This window comes from Phalangium opilio, unplaced genomic scaffold (assembly GCF_054372755.1).
Source record: "Phalangium opilio isolate 3A_F unplaced genomic scaffold, DU_Popi_V2 ptg000063l_1, whole genome shotgun sequence".
Lineage (NCBI taxonomy): Eukaryota > Metazoa > Arthropoda > Arachnida > Opiliones > Phalangiidae > Phalangium > Phalangium opilio.
The window spans coordinates 4,024,818-4,045,830 of NW_028324180.1; the positions used below are offsets into that span (position 1 = coordinate 4,024,818).

At 38.2% G+C, this 21,013-nt stretch overlaps 2 protein-coding genes and 1 long non-coding RNA gene across 3 annotated transcripts; all 3 read left to right on the forward strand.

The window, feature by feature from the left end:
- The first annotated feature begins 7,659 nt into the window (after positions 1–7,659).
- LOC149662767 (uncharacterized) lies at positions 7,660–10,794 on the forward strand. The gene is made up of 6 exons (XM_089842305.1): positions 7,660–7,742; positions 7,844–7,960; positions 8,052–8,214; positions 8,314–10,330; positions 10,441–10,593; positions 10,730–10,794. The coding sequence occupies exons 1-6, from the start codon at positions 7,660–7,662 to the stop codon at positions 10,792–10,794; spliced, it is 2,598 nt and encodes an 865-aa protein (XP_089698431.1).
- Positions 10,795–14,529: 3,735 nt separating this feature from the next.
- Positions 14,530–17,825, forward strand: LOC149662768 (uncharacterized). The gene is made up of 2 exons (XR_016368662.1): positions 14,530–15,713; positions 15,772–17,825. It is a non-coding gene; the product is annotated as an uncharacterized LOC149662768 (long non-coding RNA).
- A 127-nt stretch (positions 17,826–17,952) lies between these two features.
- LOC149662769 (uncharacterized) lies at positions 17,953–19,381 on the forward strand. Its single transcript, XM_089842361.1, has 5 exons — positions 17,953–18,473; positions 18,523–18,823; positions 18,882–19,009; positions 19,070–19,099; positions 19,185–19,381. Exons 1-2 carry the CDS (start codon positions 18,427–18,429, stop codon positions 18,800–18,802), a joined length of 327 nt encoding a protein of 108 aa, XP_089698487.1. The 5' UTR covers positions 17,953–18,426; the 3' UTR covers positions 18,803–18,823; positions 18,882–19,009; positions 19,070–19,099; positions 19,185–19,381.
- Positions 19,382–21,013: the final 1,632 nt, after the last annotated feature.

The following is a 21,013-nucleotide window of genomic DNA, read 5'->3' on the forward strand; positions in this document are numbered from 1 at the left end:
AGTTCCCACACCACCAGTTTTGGTTTTCGTCCACTCCACATGGACACTAGTTTGTACTAGCTGGCTTCCAAGCACCACCATCTTCTGTTCTTCGTCTTTCGTCTTTACCACATAGACACCAATCTGAAATATTGGCTTCTAACACCACCATCTACTGGTCTTTCGTCTATACCACATAGACACCAAGCTGCAACATTGGCTTCTAACACCACCATCTACTGGACTTTCGTCTATACCACATAGACACCAAGCTGCAACATTGGCTTCAAACACCACCATCTACTGGTCTTTCGTCTATACCACATAGACACCAATCTGCAACAATGACTTCAAACACCACCATCTACTGCTCTTTCGTCTGTACATTGGCTTCTAACACCACCATCTACTGGACTTTCGTCTATACCACATAGACACCAAGCTGCAACATTGGCTTCAAACACCACCATCTACTGGTCTTTCGTCTATACCACATAGACACCAATCTGCAACAATGACTTCAAACACCACCATCTACTGGTCTTTCGTCTGTACCACATAGACCCCAATCTGCAACATTGGCTTCAAACACCACCATCTACTGGTCTTTCGTCTATACCACATAGACACCAATCTGTAACATTGGCTTCTAGTCCATCATCGTCGTTAGGCTTAAGATGTACGCGGCGAGCGGCTAGGGTTACGAGAAACGTCTAGCCTCCCAATGGCAGGGCTTCCACCATCGGTTCACGCGAATGCATTTTTATCTACTATTATAATGGAAACGAATCGTATATATACCCCAAAATTTGAAGAAAGCGGACAAGAGGGGTACCCTTCACTTTAAATGTCAATATTAGCAAAGTTTCGAAAGATAATAGGAACAACTCTATTTTAAACGATTTAACTATTTATAAAGATATTTACTGGCGATTAAAATAATTAATATATTTTATATTTAATTAATTATTTAAGATAAACTTATTTCTATGTACTGACAAAGTGAGAGTTAATATAGAACGATTAATAAAGATTGCATCTGAATCGAAACACTACACGCATATCAAAGTTAATATAAAGCGAGTAGGATGAAAAGATCTCTTACAAAACGATAGCATTTTCTTTTTGGAGAATATTAAATGGAAATACTTAAATATTTTTCGGCATTACGATTCTTTTAGTAGTTGTGTAGCTATAAAGCTCTGTTTCATCTCAATATTTTGATATTAACATTTAAAATTTGGTGTTTACTTTTTAATTCATCTTTGCTACATTTATATATAGTGAAAACGTAACTTTTAGATTCATTAAATAATAAGGATGTTAATACTTCATCTCTCCATACGCGTTGAAACGACTGGGTCTATGAGATAAGATAACCTAGATCTTAACCTTAATTGACCTTGTTTCATGTCCTCTTATAGGAGGTCTTAACGGTTCAGAGTGAGCCGAAAGTTAAATACACATTTAAGTGATAGATATTAGGTCCTCATTAGAATTAATGAGGATACGCAGGAAATTATTAAACGCTTTAAACCAAATGATCATGACAATATCTCGCCCATTAGAACTATGTATTTCCGGTTTGTCTCATTGGCTTGCGGACCTGTGTTTGGAAAGTAAATTCGTCTAGGCTCGGAGAGGTTTATTTTGGTTTCCCAACTTGTTAATTTTACACGGAATTTTAATTCCGGTAAAAATTAAGAGAGGCCCCAAGCTTTTGCCCTTTCCCGGACGCGCGCACGATTTGGAGGGAAAGGTCAAGCGCTAGCCCTCTGAATGAGAGAAGGTAAAGGTAAATTTAAGAGAGAGGGGAAGACAGGGGCCGATTTGGAGAGAAAGATAGAGGGGAAAGCGCTGGCGCGCTGAATGAACAGAAGTAAAGAGAAGGTTGTAGCGGACAGCTACATTTGGGCCTTCACAAACATCATAATTCTTATAGACTTACCCATTCAGGCTCCAAATCATATGAACGTAACCCTAGGCCTATATCCATTCTAAAAAAATGGAGTCTCTAGCTAGAGTTCGCTCTATTGCACTACTTGATTGCCCCCTTGTTTAGATAGGCGGAACTAGAGATAAGTTAAAAGTATATATATAGCCTGACCAGCCTAGGGAACTGAGTTAGTTAGATAGTTCGTGGAGTAGTAATCTAAGAAGCTGGTCAGTAGGGGTTCGATTCAACACCCGAGTGGCTAACACCTGTCATCGGAGAGATAGAAGGTCGACATCCCGACCCTCTAACGGCTTCTGTTTTTCAATCAGTGAATTCCCGCGCTTTGCTTAGTTTCCTAGTCGCGTACCGTTTATAGTAGGGCACAGACACAGTTCACATGGCTCTTAACAACATCTCTGTAAGTGTTTCAATTCTTTAGTACGGACATTCCCTACTGGCGCTTCCCATAATTACTTTCACTCTACATATGTAAATAGTAATTATCATAAATTTATTATATTTAACTAACCCCAAAATTATTATTATGTATAAACACCACTAACCTAACGAACCTGGATAATAAAGAGATCATTATATGTCATCTAAATTTTGGTCTAAGTTATTTCTTAACCTGCTAACCACAGCTATTTAAGCCAATCGGTGACAACTTTCCAAAATGAGTAAAACAGTTGTGGTAGAATTCGACTATCATTTGGGAAAAACCAAAAAAAAAATAAACGGCCGACATTTATACCGAAAGAATTATCCATCGCTACCGGAGAATCAAAACCCTCAGTCATACCACGTCTACCCAGATAACAGAAGAACTAATTTTTATGCAACAAAATACATCCATGGCATTTCTTTCCGAGATGGTGACGTACCTTCTTATACTATCGGCATGTTTTAATTACGCAACGCGAGACTTAGTCAAATATTTTTCCAAAGGAAAAGAAAAATGCGCGTTTTTAGATGAAACTTTTAAAATTAAAGACGTTATTGATTTAAATAAAATTGGTTGCCCTAAGGCAACGGAAAATGGAGGATGAGCCTACCTTAAATGCTTATTTCCCCAGCGAATTCTTTCGCATCGGGTAAAACCAAGCGCTTTTGAGAGAAGCGTCATGTACGCTTTTTATTGGTATAAAAGTAAAGAAAATATTCCCATTTAAATTTTGTTTTTAATTGTTCATTTTGTTTTTCTCAATTATTTTGTATTCGTTTTTGTAATTAAATATTTTTTAATGTATATAACGATCTTATTTATTTAAACATCATACACTTTTTTAACTAACTTCCTGACAACACTGTAGTGAAGTAGCAGCGAAGTGTTCCATAATTTTCTGTGGCTCTTTTAGTTAAAACTATGCATTACCCACAAAACCCAGTAATAGACGAAATAGTAGGCCAAATAGACCATACTTTAGCGTTGGAAAATACGGGTTCTTCGTTAAACCTTGAAGACCTTGGGACTGCGGAATCGCATTTTTTAGGCCGAGCAAATCGGGTGTTGCCAAACTAATTTAAAATGAAGACATAAGAGGTTCCATTTAAAATTTTAAACCCAGAAAACGAAAAAAATCCTCTTTCACGCGTCTAACATCAGCTGCTGACATCATTGATTGAAAAAAAATCAACGGTCCGTCGACTTCTTTACAGTCCCTTTATTACATTTATTAATGAAACTTATTATCACGCCAATAGAATTACTCCATCATAAATGCCTTTGGTAGCGTGAAGTAAGGGTAAAATTTATAACAAAAGGAATAGAGAGACCTCATGGAATGCCCCCAATTTAAGAAAGGACAATAAATTCCAATGTATCTAAAAAACTGTTAGCCAAACTCTCAAACACCAATTCTAAAATAGGAATGGTTTGAATAATTTTGATAAATTTAGTTTTCTAATAAATTAAATATATTAACAATATAAATCTAGGTCCTCAACCTAATCGCGTCATTATGGAATTATTGTCCAACGCGGCGTTCAAGGGCAGTTGCGCTCTGACTCCCTTTATTTTTAAAACTTACGATTCAAATTTTTTGTCTCTGTACCTCGATAACGAACAAATACCATCGAAACCTTTGACTCCTGATTTCGGTAACAACTTGTATATAAAAGCTTATCAAACATTTTCGCGGGTACCGGTATTCATTATAAAGACGACGGTAACGATATTACTCCCAAAGAGTTTGCCAAAGGGTTAACTTTGTACGCTTTTGATCTGACACCGGACCTATTGGCTAGCGAAACAAACCACTGGAATCCCTTTAAACAAAGACAATTAAGTTTGGACAAAGGATTCGCTAAGCCTTTGCCTGAAGCTGTATTCTGTATTGTATACGCCGAATTTCAAAGAATGGTTCAAATCGATAAAAATAGAAACGTAATTGTAGATTATTAAAATGTCAGCAACTACCACCGTAGACTTGATTCTCGCTTTATCAGATATGCCCAACGTTTTGGGTGTTTTCGCGTCAAATAGGTTACCCAAGGTAACCAGACATCCCGCATCGTTAATTATAAATCTAGATCAGCATTACGAAAAGGGCTCTCACCGGGTCTCGGTTTTCATAGACCGAGCTCGTAAAGGGTACTATTTCGATAGCTACGGGTTGCCACCATTTCTGCCTAGTATAAGATTTTTATCTTCAAACTGCAGAAAATGGACTTTTGGTAAACGACAACTTCAGAGGCTAGAAAGTAGCGTATGCGGGCAGTATAGCGCCCTCTATCTTATTCATAGAAGTAAGAAAAAAAGTACAAAAGCTTCCTAACAGCTTTTACCGCAAATCGAAAAATTAACGATATGAAAATTTCTAAACAATTTCAAAATCATATACGTCGACTAAAAAAGTGTAAAAGGAGCCTAATTACAAACAAATTAGTGGAATTGTGCATGCCTTGTCACGCAGCCGTATCTAAGGGTTGATTCGAAAATTCAGCCCCGTTACCCCAGTAGCAAAATCGATGTTGGGCCAATGGAGTCGGCTCGAGATTCAACCGACACGGCACTATACTGCCGCAAAATGGTCGGTAGACTTTCCTTTTGACAGTCGAAATGTCCTACCCGAAAATGGGTCGGTCCAGCGGTTTTCCAACCTTTTCAAACGTGTACGGAAAATTTTCGGGATTTCCAAAATGAGGTCGGGATATAAATTTTGCCAGCACTTTAACCGACTCTAAAAAGTAAGCGTGGCCAGCTCTTACCTTATCAAACAAGAAGTCGGCTTTGTTATCTTGTTATGGTCGGATTATTAATCTAATTGCGGTCGGCTTTATCGACTCTTATTTGTCGGATTTATGGCTTGTTTGTGGTCGGATTTATGGCTTGTTTATGGTCGGCTTTACGACTTGTTTATGGTCGGCTTTATGGATTGTTTATGGTCGGCTTGATGGATTGTTAATGGTCGGCTGTAGAATATTTTAAAGGTCGGTTTAGAGATCTTTTACTGTAGGTAATGCGAAGTGGCTCTGATGATTCCCTCCCATTGGACCGAAATCCCATTCAACCGAAACCAAAGAAGGGAAGTCCCATTGGATAGAATTTCGCACCTTGAGCGGTTTACGATAAGTGGAGATAGCCATGAATGACTGCACTTAACGATAGTGTACACTGCAGTTATCTTCGATAAAAACGAAGTAGCAATGAGTTAACCGTGGAAACGGTTTTAAAGGCTTATGTAAATTTAAGGGAAAGCTAAAATAGGCCGTAAACCGTAACATTTTCTTTAATGTTACTTTAAAATGATACTTAAAACGAGAGATTTATATTTATATCAAGGTGAATAAACATATTACACTATGTTGTTATTCTAAAATTTTAGTTTATGTTTTGTTTGTAATACAAATCCAAGTTTCTTTGATGTGTCTTAAAATAATGAACTTTGAAATGTTTAGTATGTCGACCTCTCGACCGTTGTTGCTAATTTGATAAAAACCCATGTTAGTTGGTAAGGCGTTGAGCAGCCGACCTAATCCTTCCTTACACCAACCGACTTAAAATGTAACTATCAGCCAACTCAATTTGTTTGTCCTCACGTCCGACTTCAAAGCGGAGCTAGTAACTGAAGTTGGATAAGAGTCGGACTTTAGTTGTAAGTGCCGACTAAACCTTAAACCGACGAATATACCTCGAACCGACTCAAACGCGGAAGAAGCTTCATTACAACTAAATCTGAAATCTTTAGTATGATCGGTAGGCAGTCGGATATGCCGACCTCTCGTCCCTTGTTGTTATTTTGATAAAAACACTTGTTAGTTGGTAAGGAGTTGAGCAGCCGACCTAATCCTTTCTTACACCAACCGACATAAAATGTAACTATCAGCCAACTCTATTTGTTTGTTCTCACGGCCGACTTCAAAGCGGAGCTGGTATCTGAAGTTGGATAAGAGGCGGACTTTAGTCGTAAGTGCTGACTAGGCCATAAAGCGAATAAACTACCTCGAACCGACTGAAACGCGGAAGAAGCTTCATTACAACTAAATCAGAAATTTTCAGTGTGATCGGTAGGCCGTCGGATATGTCGACCTCTAGACCCATATTGTTATCTTTTATTAGATAGAAACGCGTGTTAGTTGGTATGGAGTCGAGCAGCCGACCTAATCCTTCATTACATTAACCGACTTAAAATACAACTATCAGCCAACTCTATTTTATTGTTCTCACGGCCGACTGCAGCGCGGAGTTGGCAACTGAAGTTGGATAAGAGTCGGATTTTAGTCGTAACTACCGACTAGACCATAAACCGACGAATCTACTTCGAACCGACTCGAACGCGGAACACTTGTGTTACTGGGGTAATGGCTTTTTTCAGTCGTAAATGAGACTATTACAGGGTTATCTAATCTCGAGCGACTGCTTGTTAGCCCTAGAATTCCCTTCATTCAAATACGATCTCTTGGCTGTGATTCGAAAAAAGGGTTAAAGGGCACCGTTGTTAATGTTCCTTGTAACGTGTACACGTCCTGTTCCGTTTTACCAAGACTGCCTGACAAAACACATACAATACGAGTGAAATTAATGCGTCACATGCAATATAATAACCCATTTTTGTTTGAAACAGTGCGCCCTAAGCTTATTTTAGCCGCGCTTAAGGCTCTGCTGTAATCACTACTTTATAAGAAACATTGCATTACTCTTTCGGAGGACCTCATGAACACGTTGGTGCAAGAAACGGTTGATTTCGTCGTAAAAGAAAACGACAGAAATATTGCTCTAAGTGAAGCCGCACAAGTGAACGAGACTCCGTCAATCGAAGGTGATGGGCAAGTGGGCAAGAGTATCAATGTGCAGGAAATTGATAGTGACGAAGAATGGGTTGAGGAAAAGGAAGAAGAAAGCGTCAATTGTGGAGCCAGAGATTCGTTGCTATTATCAGCTGATGATTTATTGGACACAAATATCACGATAACATTTGCACCAAGAGAAGGTAGCCGTCCCGTATCTTTGCTATACGATGAAGATTGCGAAGAACTGTCCTTTCCTCGAATTTATGGAGGGCAGAAAAGGGACATTAAGGTCAAATGCAGCTATCAAGATATTGTAAAATGGGAATTGCTGTCTTCAGACAGAAGGTGCGCTAGTGACGTCACCAATCTATTTTTTAAATGGTTAAAGATTGAGACAATGAAACTCAGTCAAGCAATTCAAATTTGTTTACGCAAAACTAAATCTGCTGACGGGCGTGGCCTAACAGCGGGGACACTGAGGTTGGAAGGTGGAATTTAATCGCTACTTCACCATGACGATGGTTTCAGAATACGGGAGCCCCTTCGCAACTCCCCCGCATTTTGGCAACGAAAATCGAGGGACCTTCTGGCCATGGTGAGACAACTCGGAATTCCTTCGTTTTTCCTGACTGTAAGCGCGGCCTAAACCCGATGGCCTGAGTTAATAAATGCGTTGTTGGTAACTGCTGGCAAAAGTATAACGAATAACCAAGACATTGAAGCTATGGCTTTCAAAGATAAAGCCAAGTTGGTTCAGGAGGACCCTATTACATGCGCGAGATATTTTGATTACAGATTTCAAGCATTATTAAAGTACCTAAGGAGCAAGGTTGGACCTCTGGGGCTAGTGGTGGAGTTATTATCGAGTTGAGTTGCAACATCGTGGGTCGCCTCATGTGTACAGTGTAATTTGGGTTTCCGGCGCTCCAAAATTAAAACCGGATGGTTCAAACACTGAAGAAGTCGAGACTTTTGTTGAGCGCTTCATTTTTTCCGCCAAATCAGAAAATGAAGATTTCGTTAACCTGGTTCCTCTTCAAACGCACAAACCCCCAAGAACGTGCAAGGTGAAACGGGGAGAAAAAACGATTTGTCGTTTTGGAATTCCTTGGCCTCCAATGCCGAGAAAATATGTACACGATCCTGTTTTAAGAAATTGAGCGGAGGAATACGGTGAATATATCGCATTGGAATATAAGAAAGTGGAAAAAGCCATAGCGCTTCTGACGACTGAAAATTCTCCTAAAACATTTGAAGAGTTTTTGCGGCCTCTTCAAATAACGGAACGGGTCTATTTTGATTGCGTAACGCTCAATCTTAAGAGAAAAACCATTCTCCTGAAGAGATCTCCTCTGGAAGTAAGAGTGAACGCCTACAACAAAGACATTCTTAGATTATGGAGAGCCAATATGGACATTCAATTTGTTCTCGATGCTTACGCGTGCATTATGTACGTCATCGCTTACATTGGAAAATCACAGCGTGACATTTCCCAATTACTTATGGAAGCTATGAGAGCCGCTAGGCAGGCGGGTGCTACTGTTAAAGAAAGGCTTAAAGTTATCGCCAACAAGTTTCTCACTGGTCATGAAATTTCCGCCCCAGAAGCGGCGTACTTATGCCTGCAGATAACCGTGTCTAAGTCTAGTAGAGCTACCATCTTTATCAACACAAATATGCCAGAGAAGCGAGTTCATATTCTCAAGCCAAAGAGTCTGCTTGATGATTTGCCAGAAGATAGTACAGATACTTTTTCGAAAGGCCTAATTGATCGTTACCCATTAAGACCAGATGATATGGAATCAGTCTGTTTGGCTGAATTTTCAGCTTGGTATGAATTCAATAAGAAAAAAGGCCGAGGTCGGCAAGTTTCAAGTCTAAACGAGGATGAACGACATGATAGCGAGCCCGAATCTAATGTAGCTTCGGTTTGGATCGCTTTGAAACATGGCCATGGGTTTGTACGCAAACGTACACATGCAAAAGTCCTCCGATACAGGAATTACAGTATCGAGAAAGATACATTGGATTTCTACAGAGAGCAAATTGTCTTGTTCTATCCTTGGCACGACGAGGCCACAGATGTTTTGGAAAAAGATTTCAAAGAAGTCTACGAAGCAAATCTGGAACTGATTTCGCGGAAAAGAAAAGAATTTGTAAATGAAACTGGTGAAGCCGACTTTGAAAGAGCGAGGGTAGAATTCCTCGAAAGTGAAGCTCAAGTAGATTTGGCAAATGTGCAACGAATACTAGAGCATCAAGATGAAAGAGATCGCCAATACACGATGGATGACCCAGAATTCGCCGTTCCGGCTTGCGTACGAGATGCTACGGCAGACATCGGACGGGAAATCCCCGATTGCCGTGTCCCAGACTACACAGTCGTGCAAACTGTTCGTATAGTAGAGGACAGTGAGTATGCCAAAATGGTACAGGGTCTAAATGTGAAGCAGAGAGAAGTATTTGGCTACATTCTTGGGCATTTCAAAACTACGCCCGACCAGTATCTCCGCCAATTTGTCACTGGGGGAGCCGGAGTAGGTAAAAGCGTCCTCATTAACGCAGTTTGGGAAGGCGTCACTTGGTACTTTCACAAACAAACTGGAGCTGACAACTCCAACATTATTGTCTTGAAGTGCGCTTTCACGGGAAAAGCCGGTTTTAACATTGGTGGAACCACTTTACATACGGCTTTCTCGCTTCCAGTTAGCCAATACGGAGGGCCCATGTCGAGAATGCAGTCGGAAACTCTGAACAAAATTAGGGTTGCCTGGAAGGACCTCAAACTGATAATTATTGACGAGATTTCAATGGCCGAAGTTGGGATACTCACGAAGGTCAATTCTAGGTGCCAAGAGATTATGGGATCACAAGAATCCTTCGGTGGACTATCAGTTTTGGTTGTTGGCGATTTTAACCAGCTAAAACCAGTAGGCGATAGTTACGCATTTCAAATTCCTAAAGCTCGTGACACCCCTTATGCTGAATTTCTAGATAATAATCCGCAATGGAAAGAATTTAAGGTTTTTTTCTTGAGTGAGATCATTCGTCAGAAGGAAGACAAGGCATTCGCCATGGCTCAGAATCGAATGGCAATAGGAAAAATGGAAGTCAGTGACGTTTCACTAATCAAGAAACAGCAGGTGAATGTAAAAGGCGACCCTCATCTCGACGCCATCATCTGTATGCTACGAACAAAGGCGCGGCAGATTTCAATGAGCTACGTCTCAGTCAGTTAAATACTGAATTTTGCGATTCTTTGGCTTTCGATAACGTGAAAGGAGACTTTCAAGCGCTTGTGCGAAAAAATATCCTGGATAGAGCGAAACAACTGAAGCCCAGTTCCACTTACGGATTGAGTGAAAATATTCACTTGCAAATCAGTGCTGGGCAAATGGTTACCAACAACATTGACATTCAAGATGGAATTGTTAATGGAGCCACTGGTAGAATACGTCAAATTGACTACGGAGTGCTTCCAGATGGGGTTCGTGTTCCTATTAGAGTCTGGATTTCTTTGACCACGAAAGGGTGGGTAAAGATATTAGGGCTAAAAGTGCCGCTTTGATTGTCGCTTCTAAGGCCGAGCCTTCGTGGACTCCCCTTGTAAAGACGGTGAGGTCATTCACGCTTCGACACTCGAATAAAAACGTCACTGTGTCTAGGAAACAATTTCCCTTACAAGTGGCAGAAGCAATAACCATTCATTAGAGTCAGGGTGATACCTACAAATGCGTGTTGGTTCATACCAACATAAACCGAAAAATGCAAAGGTCAATGTTGTACGTTGCTTGCAGCCGAGCCACTTCCGCTCAGGGGCTTTATATCAATGGCGATTTTGTAGCACCCGAACCTCTAAAGGACAACTACATCGTCAAAATTGAAATGGAAAGAATGGAAAGAGAAGGGCAGCTCTTCGTGACCTCATTGCTTTCACGACCAGTTATGTTTTTCCATAACCCCGAGTCTTTAAGGTGTCATTTGCAGGATGCCAGACGTGATGATTTCATTGTCAGTGCTGACTTGCTTTTGTTTGTGGAAATTCGAGCGAAAGAGCAAGATGATTTAAGTATCCCTCAATTTGAGAATTTTGGAGGCATTTTCTTGCCCGTGAACGCTCCCGAAGGACGATCTTATGGATCTACTATTTTTGGAAATAGTAAAGTGACTGAACAGACTTTGGATTGTAAAGTCACTCGTGGTCGGCTTCCAAATGGGCAGCCATCGCCCTTAGCCCGCCTTGAACGGATTTGGCTCGATTGCAAATTGGCAGGCGAGTAAATAGCGATAGTACTGTTGTACAAATCGCCCCAAGCAAGCTTGAAACTGGTGTTAGATGATTTGACTAGGCTGTTTTCTAAATAGTACGATCCAACCGTACCCACTTTGGCCGTGGGGGATTTTAATGTTGACTTTTTAGTAAGGAAACAGGCATTGACAGAGTTTTTTTTGCCTTGGCAAATTGAACTTATGCCAGGATTGAAGAACAAGGTTTCAACCAATAAAGGGAGTCAGCTTGACTTAGCCTTTGGAAACCAGTTGCTAATCCAAAAATATAGTGCTGATTATAGAGAATCGACCTATTCTTTTCACAAATCGATTTTTGTTTTTAGAAAGGTTTAAGACAAGCCTTAAAATGCTTAGAAAATGGCATTCGATAAAAGTAAGGGAGATCACTCAGAGGGAGATAGCATAATAAGCATATTCATTTGATTATGCTTTCTCGGCCTTTAGAGAGTGATGTGTATACACGTGATCGAGATCACTCAGAGGAAGAAAACATTTGCAATTGATTAAATTCTTTTAAATAAGAAAGGGAGTGGAAAATTGGGGGAAAGATGTGATCAGAGGTAACAGGCAAACGATATATTCCTTTAATCCCTAGCCCCACCTACGTCTTCTAAATCTTGCTGGACGGGGCTAGCGTTATTGGAAAAACTGAAAGCGCCACATATTCTGCTTATCAAGACAAATATCTCTTGCTAACTGTTCTATACCTTCTTGGTCGGGGGTATAACTCCTTCTTACTTTACCAAAACTGAAATCATTATAGTCTTTAAGCTCATTCAGCCAAGATGACCGACAAAAATACTCAAACTGTATGTCCGAAAAATGGTTGGGCCAAGCTCGAAGTAGAGATCGGGGAATTTGGCAGGTGGCCGAATTCAATAAGAAAGTTGTTTTGGCTAAACCCCAAAGAAAAAATAATAATTTAATTAAAATATTATCGTTTTGTTATTTAAATAACGCCGAGAAAAAACGGTCATATCGGCGCTGGTAGTTACCAAAGTGGCACACGGTTACGCCGATCTATCGGCGGCCGTTATGGCTCAATATTTCGCTTGGAAATCAAGCATTGACTTGCGAAGAACGGTATTTAGTTTCCACGTGAAGCTTTGAAGCTTTTTAAATTTACAGAGGGAAAAGTAAGCCGAACTTTTACACCTAAAATTTCTTTCATTTAAAGAGAGGTAGAAATTTCTCTCTTTATAACTCTGATGTTTCATAACTAAAGTGACCATACGTCCCGTTTTCGCCGGGACAGTCCCGTCTTTTTTTAAACGTTGTCCCGGTGTCTCCGAAGAATGCCTTGGGACACTAAAAAGTCCCGTTTTCTCGAAATTGTCCCAGTTTTGATTATCGCGCGGTTTCTTGTGCACACATCCGAATAACTACTAGTAACTAGCGCCATCTTTTAAACTGTACTTACTACCATCATCTTTTAAACTCTACTTACTATCATCCAAATTTTGTAGTCTGCTCAAGATTTCTTCAAGGTGACTTGTGTAGTTTTTCTAGTGAAGAGTGAGTCTTCTTTATTCAAAATGCCTAAAGGCAAATGCGTATTTAACGACAATCTTAAAAGAAATACCCTTTCATAAAACAAGCAAGTACTCCTTCAGATGTTCGATGTGAACAATGCCATTCAGAATTTAGTGTATCTCATGGAGGTGGAAGCGACATAGAATATCATTTAAAAACAGAAAAGCATGCGAAAGCCAAACAAGCTGTGGCATCAAGCTCTAGAATGGTTAACTACTTTAAGAGTACTTCGACTCCAACTTCCAAAGACATGGATGTTGCTGCAGCTGAAGGTGTCTGGGCTTACCACACTATTCAAGAAAACCACAGTTTTCGCTCCAACGACTGCGCTTCCAAATTAATACAGTTATGGTTTGAGCCTAAATTCAGATGTGCCCGAACCAAAACGGAAGCGATCTTAACTAATGTTTTAGCCCGTAGTGCAGCTAATGAATTAAAAACCCATTTATCTGAGTCACACTGCATCTCAATTTCTACCGACGCATCAAATCACGGCTCAAACAAAATATTTCCTATTTTGGTACGTTACTTTCGACCATACGAAGGAGTGAAGATAAAAATCTTGGATTTTCAAGAACAGGCTGGTGAAATTATAGTGAATTATCTGACATCGGTTCTTACTGAACACAATTTATCATCGAAAATTGTCGCGTTTTGCGAAGATAACACTAATTGTAACTTTGGAGGCGCTCAAAGACGAGGTGTTAATAATGTTTATCACAAATTAAACTCAACTCTGAACCGCAAATTGATTGGTATTGGCTGCGGAGCGCATATAGTTCACAACGCAATTAAATCTGCAGCAGATTGTTTGCCTTTTGATACTGAATGTATTATTGTAAAAATATATTCAGTTTTTTATATTTACACAGTCAGGGTAGAGGTGCTTAAAGATTTTTGTGAAAATGTTGGTACTGAATATGAAAAATTGTTAGGTTACAGTAAAACAAGATGGCTTGCGCTAATGCCTGCAGTTGAGAGAGTCTTAAAGCTGTATCAGTCTTTAAAAAGTTACTTTTTGAGCATTGAGTAATGTCCTAAAATAATGAAAGAGTTTTTCGAGAACCCACATTCAGAACTATGGCTTTATTTTATCCATGCCCAAGCTGCTACTTTTCATCAAGTAGTTTTGAAAATTGAAGGTCAAAACATTTCTTTTATTCAAGTGGTCCAGCAAGTAAATGACTTGAAGGACAATTTGATGACTAAACAAAGGAACAACTTTCTACCGTACACAGTTAGAACACTAAATGCGCCGCTGCAGCAAAGCGGGTTAATTGAAGAAGGTTTCGTGCAAACTACAGCTTCAAGTTTTTACGAAACATGTCACAAGTACTTAGGGCAGTGGACTTCGTTCTATCAGGAGTTAGTTATTTTTCAATGGGCTAATTTATCAAGAGTGCTAGAGTGGGAATTGATTCAAAAAGTATTGGACTCCCTTATTGAAAAAGGACTCATCAGAAGTGACCATGATGCCGCTGATGTACAATTATGTGATGAATTTTCATTACTTTGTAAATATGTCACACCTGAAAATTTTTTAGAATGGAATAGTTTGAGCCTATCTGTTGAAACTCGTTGGGTGGAGCTTTTCAAATATTTTAAAACGAACAATTTAGATCACAAGATCTTGAGTATAATTGTTCAATATATTCTATGTGTGCCTTGTACAAATGCACCTGTTGAACGAGTGTTTTCTCAAATGAATAAGCTCTGGGCAACTGAAAAAACACAATTGCAAGTTCCGGTCCTGAAAGCAATGCTCATTACAAAAGTTAACATCGACATGACTTGCCTAGAGTATTATTCCTACTTAAAATCATCACCAGACCTCCTTAAACAAATCTGTGCATCCGACAAATATAAAAAAGACAATAAAAATAACTAAAACCCTTAAAAAAATAACCAAAACCCCTAAAAAAATAAAAATAATTAAAACTCTTAAAAAAATAGTAACTAAAACCCCTAAAAAACCAAAATAATTAAAACTCTTACAAAAATAGTAACTTAAACCCTTAAAAAAAAAAACTAAAACCCTTAAAAAAATTTAAGTTCTATTCATTAGACCGTATAATGAAACTCTTCGTTGTGTTTACTAATTACTATGATCCGAATTTTATAAGTTTGTGTCTAGTGTCCCGGTTTGGGGTAAAAAATAAATGGTCACTTTATTCATAACTCTACCCTATTTGGTTTCTTCCCCCCCCCTTTTTCCCTGCCCCAATAAGCACCACGATCGCTCTTTACTTATTTTTATTTATTTTTTGGCTTCAAAATATTTTAAAATTAGTTTGCGCTCTCTATGATGAAACATTTCAATTGTAGACATTTTATAATATTCCTTTAATAAATATGAAGGTATTCAATTATGTATGGTTTTCTCTTTTAGGGTTGATTTCAAGTTTGATATCTTCCCTGCTGTGGAATCCACCGTGTTCACTTCAACACCAAAGAAATATATTGAATACCAGACTTGCAAACTCAAAATTACGAGAAAGTCATTGATCTTAAATGATTCTTTTTTTAACAGCATCCACCGTTAAAAGATTTCAACCGGACGCCGCAACATCCATGTATATACATTTATTTTATCTTAACATTTACCGAAGCTCTCAATCATTGTCTTTACGTTAAAGGGTCAATGTTAAAAAGCCGAAAATAATAACGCTGGACGATGACGAAATGGATGATGACATGGATGGAATTTTTTATAAGATCTATGGAAATGGCTGAAGCACAAATTGTAATTGTGCTTCCTCTAATATTTCGTTCCAAATTTAACTAAGATATGCATTATAAAGTCACTAGAGAAGCAGGAAAAGGAGGAAACGAAACGAAAAGAAAATGTGGAGGAAGAGAAAGCGAAACAAAACATGGAGGAAGACAAGGAGAAAGAAAAATCAGAGGAAGAGAAGGAGAAAGAAAAATCAGAGAAAACAGAGGAAGAGTAGAAATAGGAGAAAACGGAAAAATAAAATATGGAAAAAACTTTTCAAACGTTATTCAAATAAAATTTTTATTTCAACATTTATGACTTACTCTGTATTCTAGCAGGGTCACATTTATATTATTTTTCAAGGTTGCAGCCGGTAATTGAGTTAGGATCGCTGCATAGTACTAAGACGCTCTACCATTGTACCATAAAGACTTGATAGATACTAAGTTTTGTTCCTTTAGTTTAGCCAAAGTGTCGGGGCGTCGTTATTTTTAGTTTGCGGGGTCGGTAAGGCCCAGCCCTTGGGCCATCTTTTTTTTTGGAATTTGATTTAGGCATAGTTACACTTCTTATTTTTATTCTCACGTTGAGATGTTAAGGGTTCTTTAATTGAATTTTAAGAGTAGGGTTTATTTAGTTATTTATTACATTTAGAGCCTGTACAGGGTGTTTCTGTTAAGTCTACCATATATTAAAGCGTGCATGTGTTCTATTGTGACTAAAGAGCTACTGAAACGACAAGCGAATACGAGAAACTTTTCGTCACTTTCCCTTGTAGGGGGAATTAACGTATCCGTCTTTTACTAATTCCTACGTATTCCGAAAATCTTGGGAAAAATGTCTTAATTATGACAAACCATTTTTAAAAACCCTATGACTTTTGACGATTGGTATATATATAGGCTTACAAGACGAAAGGTCATAACCTTTTCCCTCCCACGAAGTGCGCGCGCGTTCTATCTCCCGTCTTCGGTGGTATAGTAAACGGAGTTGTAGTAATATGGGAGAGCTTTTGGCTGGTCATCGGTTGCGTATGTCTACCAATTTTACGTTGTACAAAGGAAATGGCTAGTCCCAAGACAATTAGAAGGGAAGGCGACATGGGATAGCGATTTTATGTACGTTTCTGGCTCCAGCCAGTCGTGGGTAAACGGGTTAATATGTCAACTTAAAGAAGGGTAAGAGAGAGAAGAAGCTAAAAGTACCGCTCCCATTTTTCATGGTCCCTTCTTTACAATTCACCTTTTTGGCTTGAGGAAATAAAATAGGAAAGTTTTACGCGAATAGACCTTAAGGGACAGTCCCTTTGTAGAGGCTCAAAGTATTTCCTCTTGTTCGTGTCAACCAGTTTACTGTACCAGTTTTTAGCATTAACTAGCGGGGTTTTTTTTAGCAACTTAAAATTTGACTATTTACTCGGAAATGGCTAGTCAAAATAGGTGAATACTATAAATATTATTCCATTCTAGTTCATTAATTTGTTCTATAATAAATATGTGTTTCTTTGCAAGTACTGTAACCGATGATGAAAAAGACGAAATTTTAAATAATTTGGAATATGATCCAAGGGACGATGAAAGATTTCTCATGGAAACTGAATGTTTTGAGGTCTATGAGGAGAGTGTAATGGACGAAAACATTGATCTTGAAATGGAAAAGGAAAATGAAGAAAATGAAATGCTAGAGCATGCAATGATATTGTATGAAGGTGCACATGGACTGTTGCAGTATCCATATCCAGTTCCATGCTGGAACGAAGGAGAAAATCGGCTAGAAAATCAAGCCAACATAAATCTTAGCATCTTTAGTTTTTAATGCATCAGATAGCATATGTCATCTAGAAACGAAATCTCTTTGAAATTTTAAAATCGATCCAGCCATTCAAACGTTATGGCGTAAAACGTGACGTGATTTTGTTGACTATTTAAGCCGAACCCCAAAAAAGTGTTTAATTAGATTTAAGAAAAAGCCAATGAAGCCAAAGGCGGGTAATGTTATTTCAACGAAAAACACCCCCCAATTTGTTTTCCTTTAGAATAATAATATATATAAATTGGAGAAAAATAAAAATTCATGAGTAAATATCTAAACACATGAATAATATATAATTTCACGAATAAAAATTAGATTTCATGTCAAAAAATTAGATTTCAAGAATTAAAATTCGCGGAAAAAATATTTAAAATGAATAAAAAATTAAATTTCATGAATGAGAATGATAATAAAAATTCATGAATGATAATGATAATAAAAATTCATGAATGATAATAAAAACTCATGAATGATAATAAAACTCATGAATGATAATAAAAATTCATGAATGATAATAAAAATTCATGAATGATAATAAAGATTCTTGAATAATAATAAAAATTTATGATAAATAATAAAAATTCATGAATAAAAATTAAATTTTTGAATTATAAAGTTCGCGGAAAAATAGAAATTTATGAATGAAAATAAAAATTCATGAATGCCTTTAAATTTCATGAATGACAATAAAAATTCATGACTGATAATAAAAGTCATGAATGACAATAGAAACTCATGAATGACAATAAACATTCATGAAGTAAAATTAAAATTCGCGGAAAAATATTTAAAATGAGCAAAAAGTAAAATTCCCGAATGAAAATAGATATTTGTGAATGGCAATAAAAACTCAAAAATGATAATAGAAATTCATGAATGGCAATAAAAATTCACGAATGTCAATTTCAATTCATGAATAGCCACCAACATGAACAACCAAAATGAAAACCGGGCTATGGACCTTTCCTCAACCAGGTAAGAAATACTTTTATTAAGAGAAGACTTAGAAAATCTTTCTCTATAGCTACGTCCACGGGGTTGATATGCCGTATTCGCCCGGAGAGTCTTCGGACTCTTCGGGTACTTCACAGACCGGGACCCCGGAGTCCCTAGAGCTAGCCCAGGACACCGCCGCCACCGAGACCACTCTGCGTGGTAGGGCCAAGGCCCAGGACCCCGTCACCGCCACCGAGCCCACAACCACCACTACCATGCACCGCCTCTCCCGAACCTCAACCCGAATATCTACCTCTCCCGGCCATATACTATCCATGGCAGGCTATGCCCAGGCCGGGAGAGGATGACTTAAACGTCAACGGGGACTTGTAAGTGAACCTTTGTTTTACGTTACACTACGGTATTATAATTTTTATTTTTTTACAGCTTAATACATCAAATAACCTACTACCTGGCGGGACTAGCCGAGGTCTTGGAGGATGACTACTTTTGCACGACCTGCTAAATCAAGTACGGCAGGTCGTGTATAACAACTGCGTTTTTATACCCCACGAGTAAGTGTTCATGCATTATTTTATGTTTCGTTTATCTAAATTTTAATTTTTCTCTTTTAGCCTCCTGGCATTCAACTGTCGCGGGTTCCGGTGAGTTAATTTTTTTTGGAATTTATTATTTGTTGTTATTCTATACGTTATTTATTAACCCTTCTCTCTTTCTCTTTCCCAACAGAGTCACGCAGGAACTCGCGCAGTTCTTGACGTACCGCCGGGTACGATTCTAAGAATTCCTCGCTCAACATGCACGAGTGTACGAGGGCCGGGACGATGTGATGTTCGAGGGGCTCCGTACACTCGTGCAAACCCTCTCAATCGATTCAGGTGGGGGAGGGGGGAGTTTAAAAAAAATTGTAAATATTTAGTAGATAAATAAAATAAATAGTTTTTTTACCTTATTTACTTCTTTTTATTTAAAATAAGTTCCTATCAAAAATCGACAAGTTTAAAAGTTTTTCCTACACTTTAGTTATACCTTCTTTTATATTTCGTAGACTTAAAATTTAAAAACTAGAAAAGATAGAAATTTATATCATTTCTGTGTAGTATTAGTTATATAAAATGGAACAGTTTTTCAGTTTTAAATTCAATTTATTTTGAAACATCAATGAAAAAATACAAATTTTCAAATAGATAAAAATTTAAAAATGCGTTAACATGTGCACTCTCTCTTTCAAATAAGTTATTTGACCCGGAGTTACCGAGAATACATTATAGTTATAAAAATTACTTTGAAGATTTTCTTCTTCAAGTACATTATTAAAATTCATTACCACTTGGTACGATGTTTCGAAATTGGTGAAGTACCCCACCACTGCGTCGAATTTTTCGGGCTGCCCATCTAAACACGGTATGCGATCGTGATCGCCATATAAATTATCATAAATATCATTATAAAATTCTATAATAATATCAGCCATGTGCGTGAATACAATTTCATGGTTACTTAACTTAATAAGATGCTCCTTAACGGCATTCGAAACTCGGTTCAATGCCGCTGTTTCCAGACTGTCCAAAACAATGGAGTCGTCATTTAGTAAATCTTTAATGTGACACGTATTATGATACACCACGACAGTTGTTTTTTCATTTGCGTATCGTTCAAAACGATTTCAAAGTTATTGGTTTCGTGGCCCGCCGTCCAGCCTGCTAATACGGGTAAACGCGGGATCAACTTTTCCCATGTACTTGTTGAAATGGCGAAACTTTTTACCGACTGCTTCCAACATAAGCGAATCTCGGGATCGAGGGTGCCGTTCACGAACCCCGTTGTCAGGAACAACTCTGTAGAAATGTGGAATCTACCGTTGATTTTTCGTTCGTTAGTTACGCCAATCTTCCTCTTACCAGCTTCTTGATTTTCCATCTTGCACGTTTAAGGTCTTCTCGAATTATGATACTCTCCTCTGTCGTGTTCGAGGGTTTTTATACTAAATTTCCTACGTAGCTATCGCGAAATATCTATTGTCCTTAACTGGTCCGTTGTTAGATTGTAGGCGTATTTTTATGTCAAAGTTCTGAAACCAGAGATTAAGAAATTCTAACATTCCCAAGATCAATAAGATAAATAGTACAATGAGTAGTTTTTGGGGGTTAACCTCCAAGATCCGACGAATTCTTGACAACCTTTCTGTACTTGCCTCCATAACAGCTGAGGAGTAAATAAATAACACAATAGTAAACTTGACCTATTTATCTATTATTACCCACATTCCTTAAATAGACCTGTCAATATTTGATTGATTGATTGACGAAATATTTTCCTAATATCTTCAAAGACCTAAGGTCATTGTTGAAGAACCCCTTCGCCTGACGGAATGACGCGTCAACTCTTTTGTTAAAAGTAATCCTTTTTTTGAACTATAAAATCTATTGCAAATTTATTCTTTTGTTATACAACTATTTGACACCTTTTCCTTCAACTGTAAAAATCAATCGGCCGTCCATCTTATGTCGCCTATTATTCATTGATGAACAATATTAGACGTGTTTAAACACGTCTGA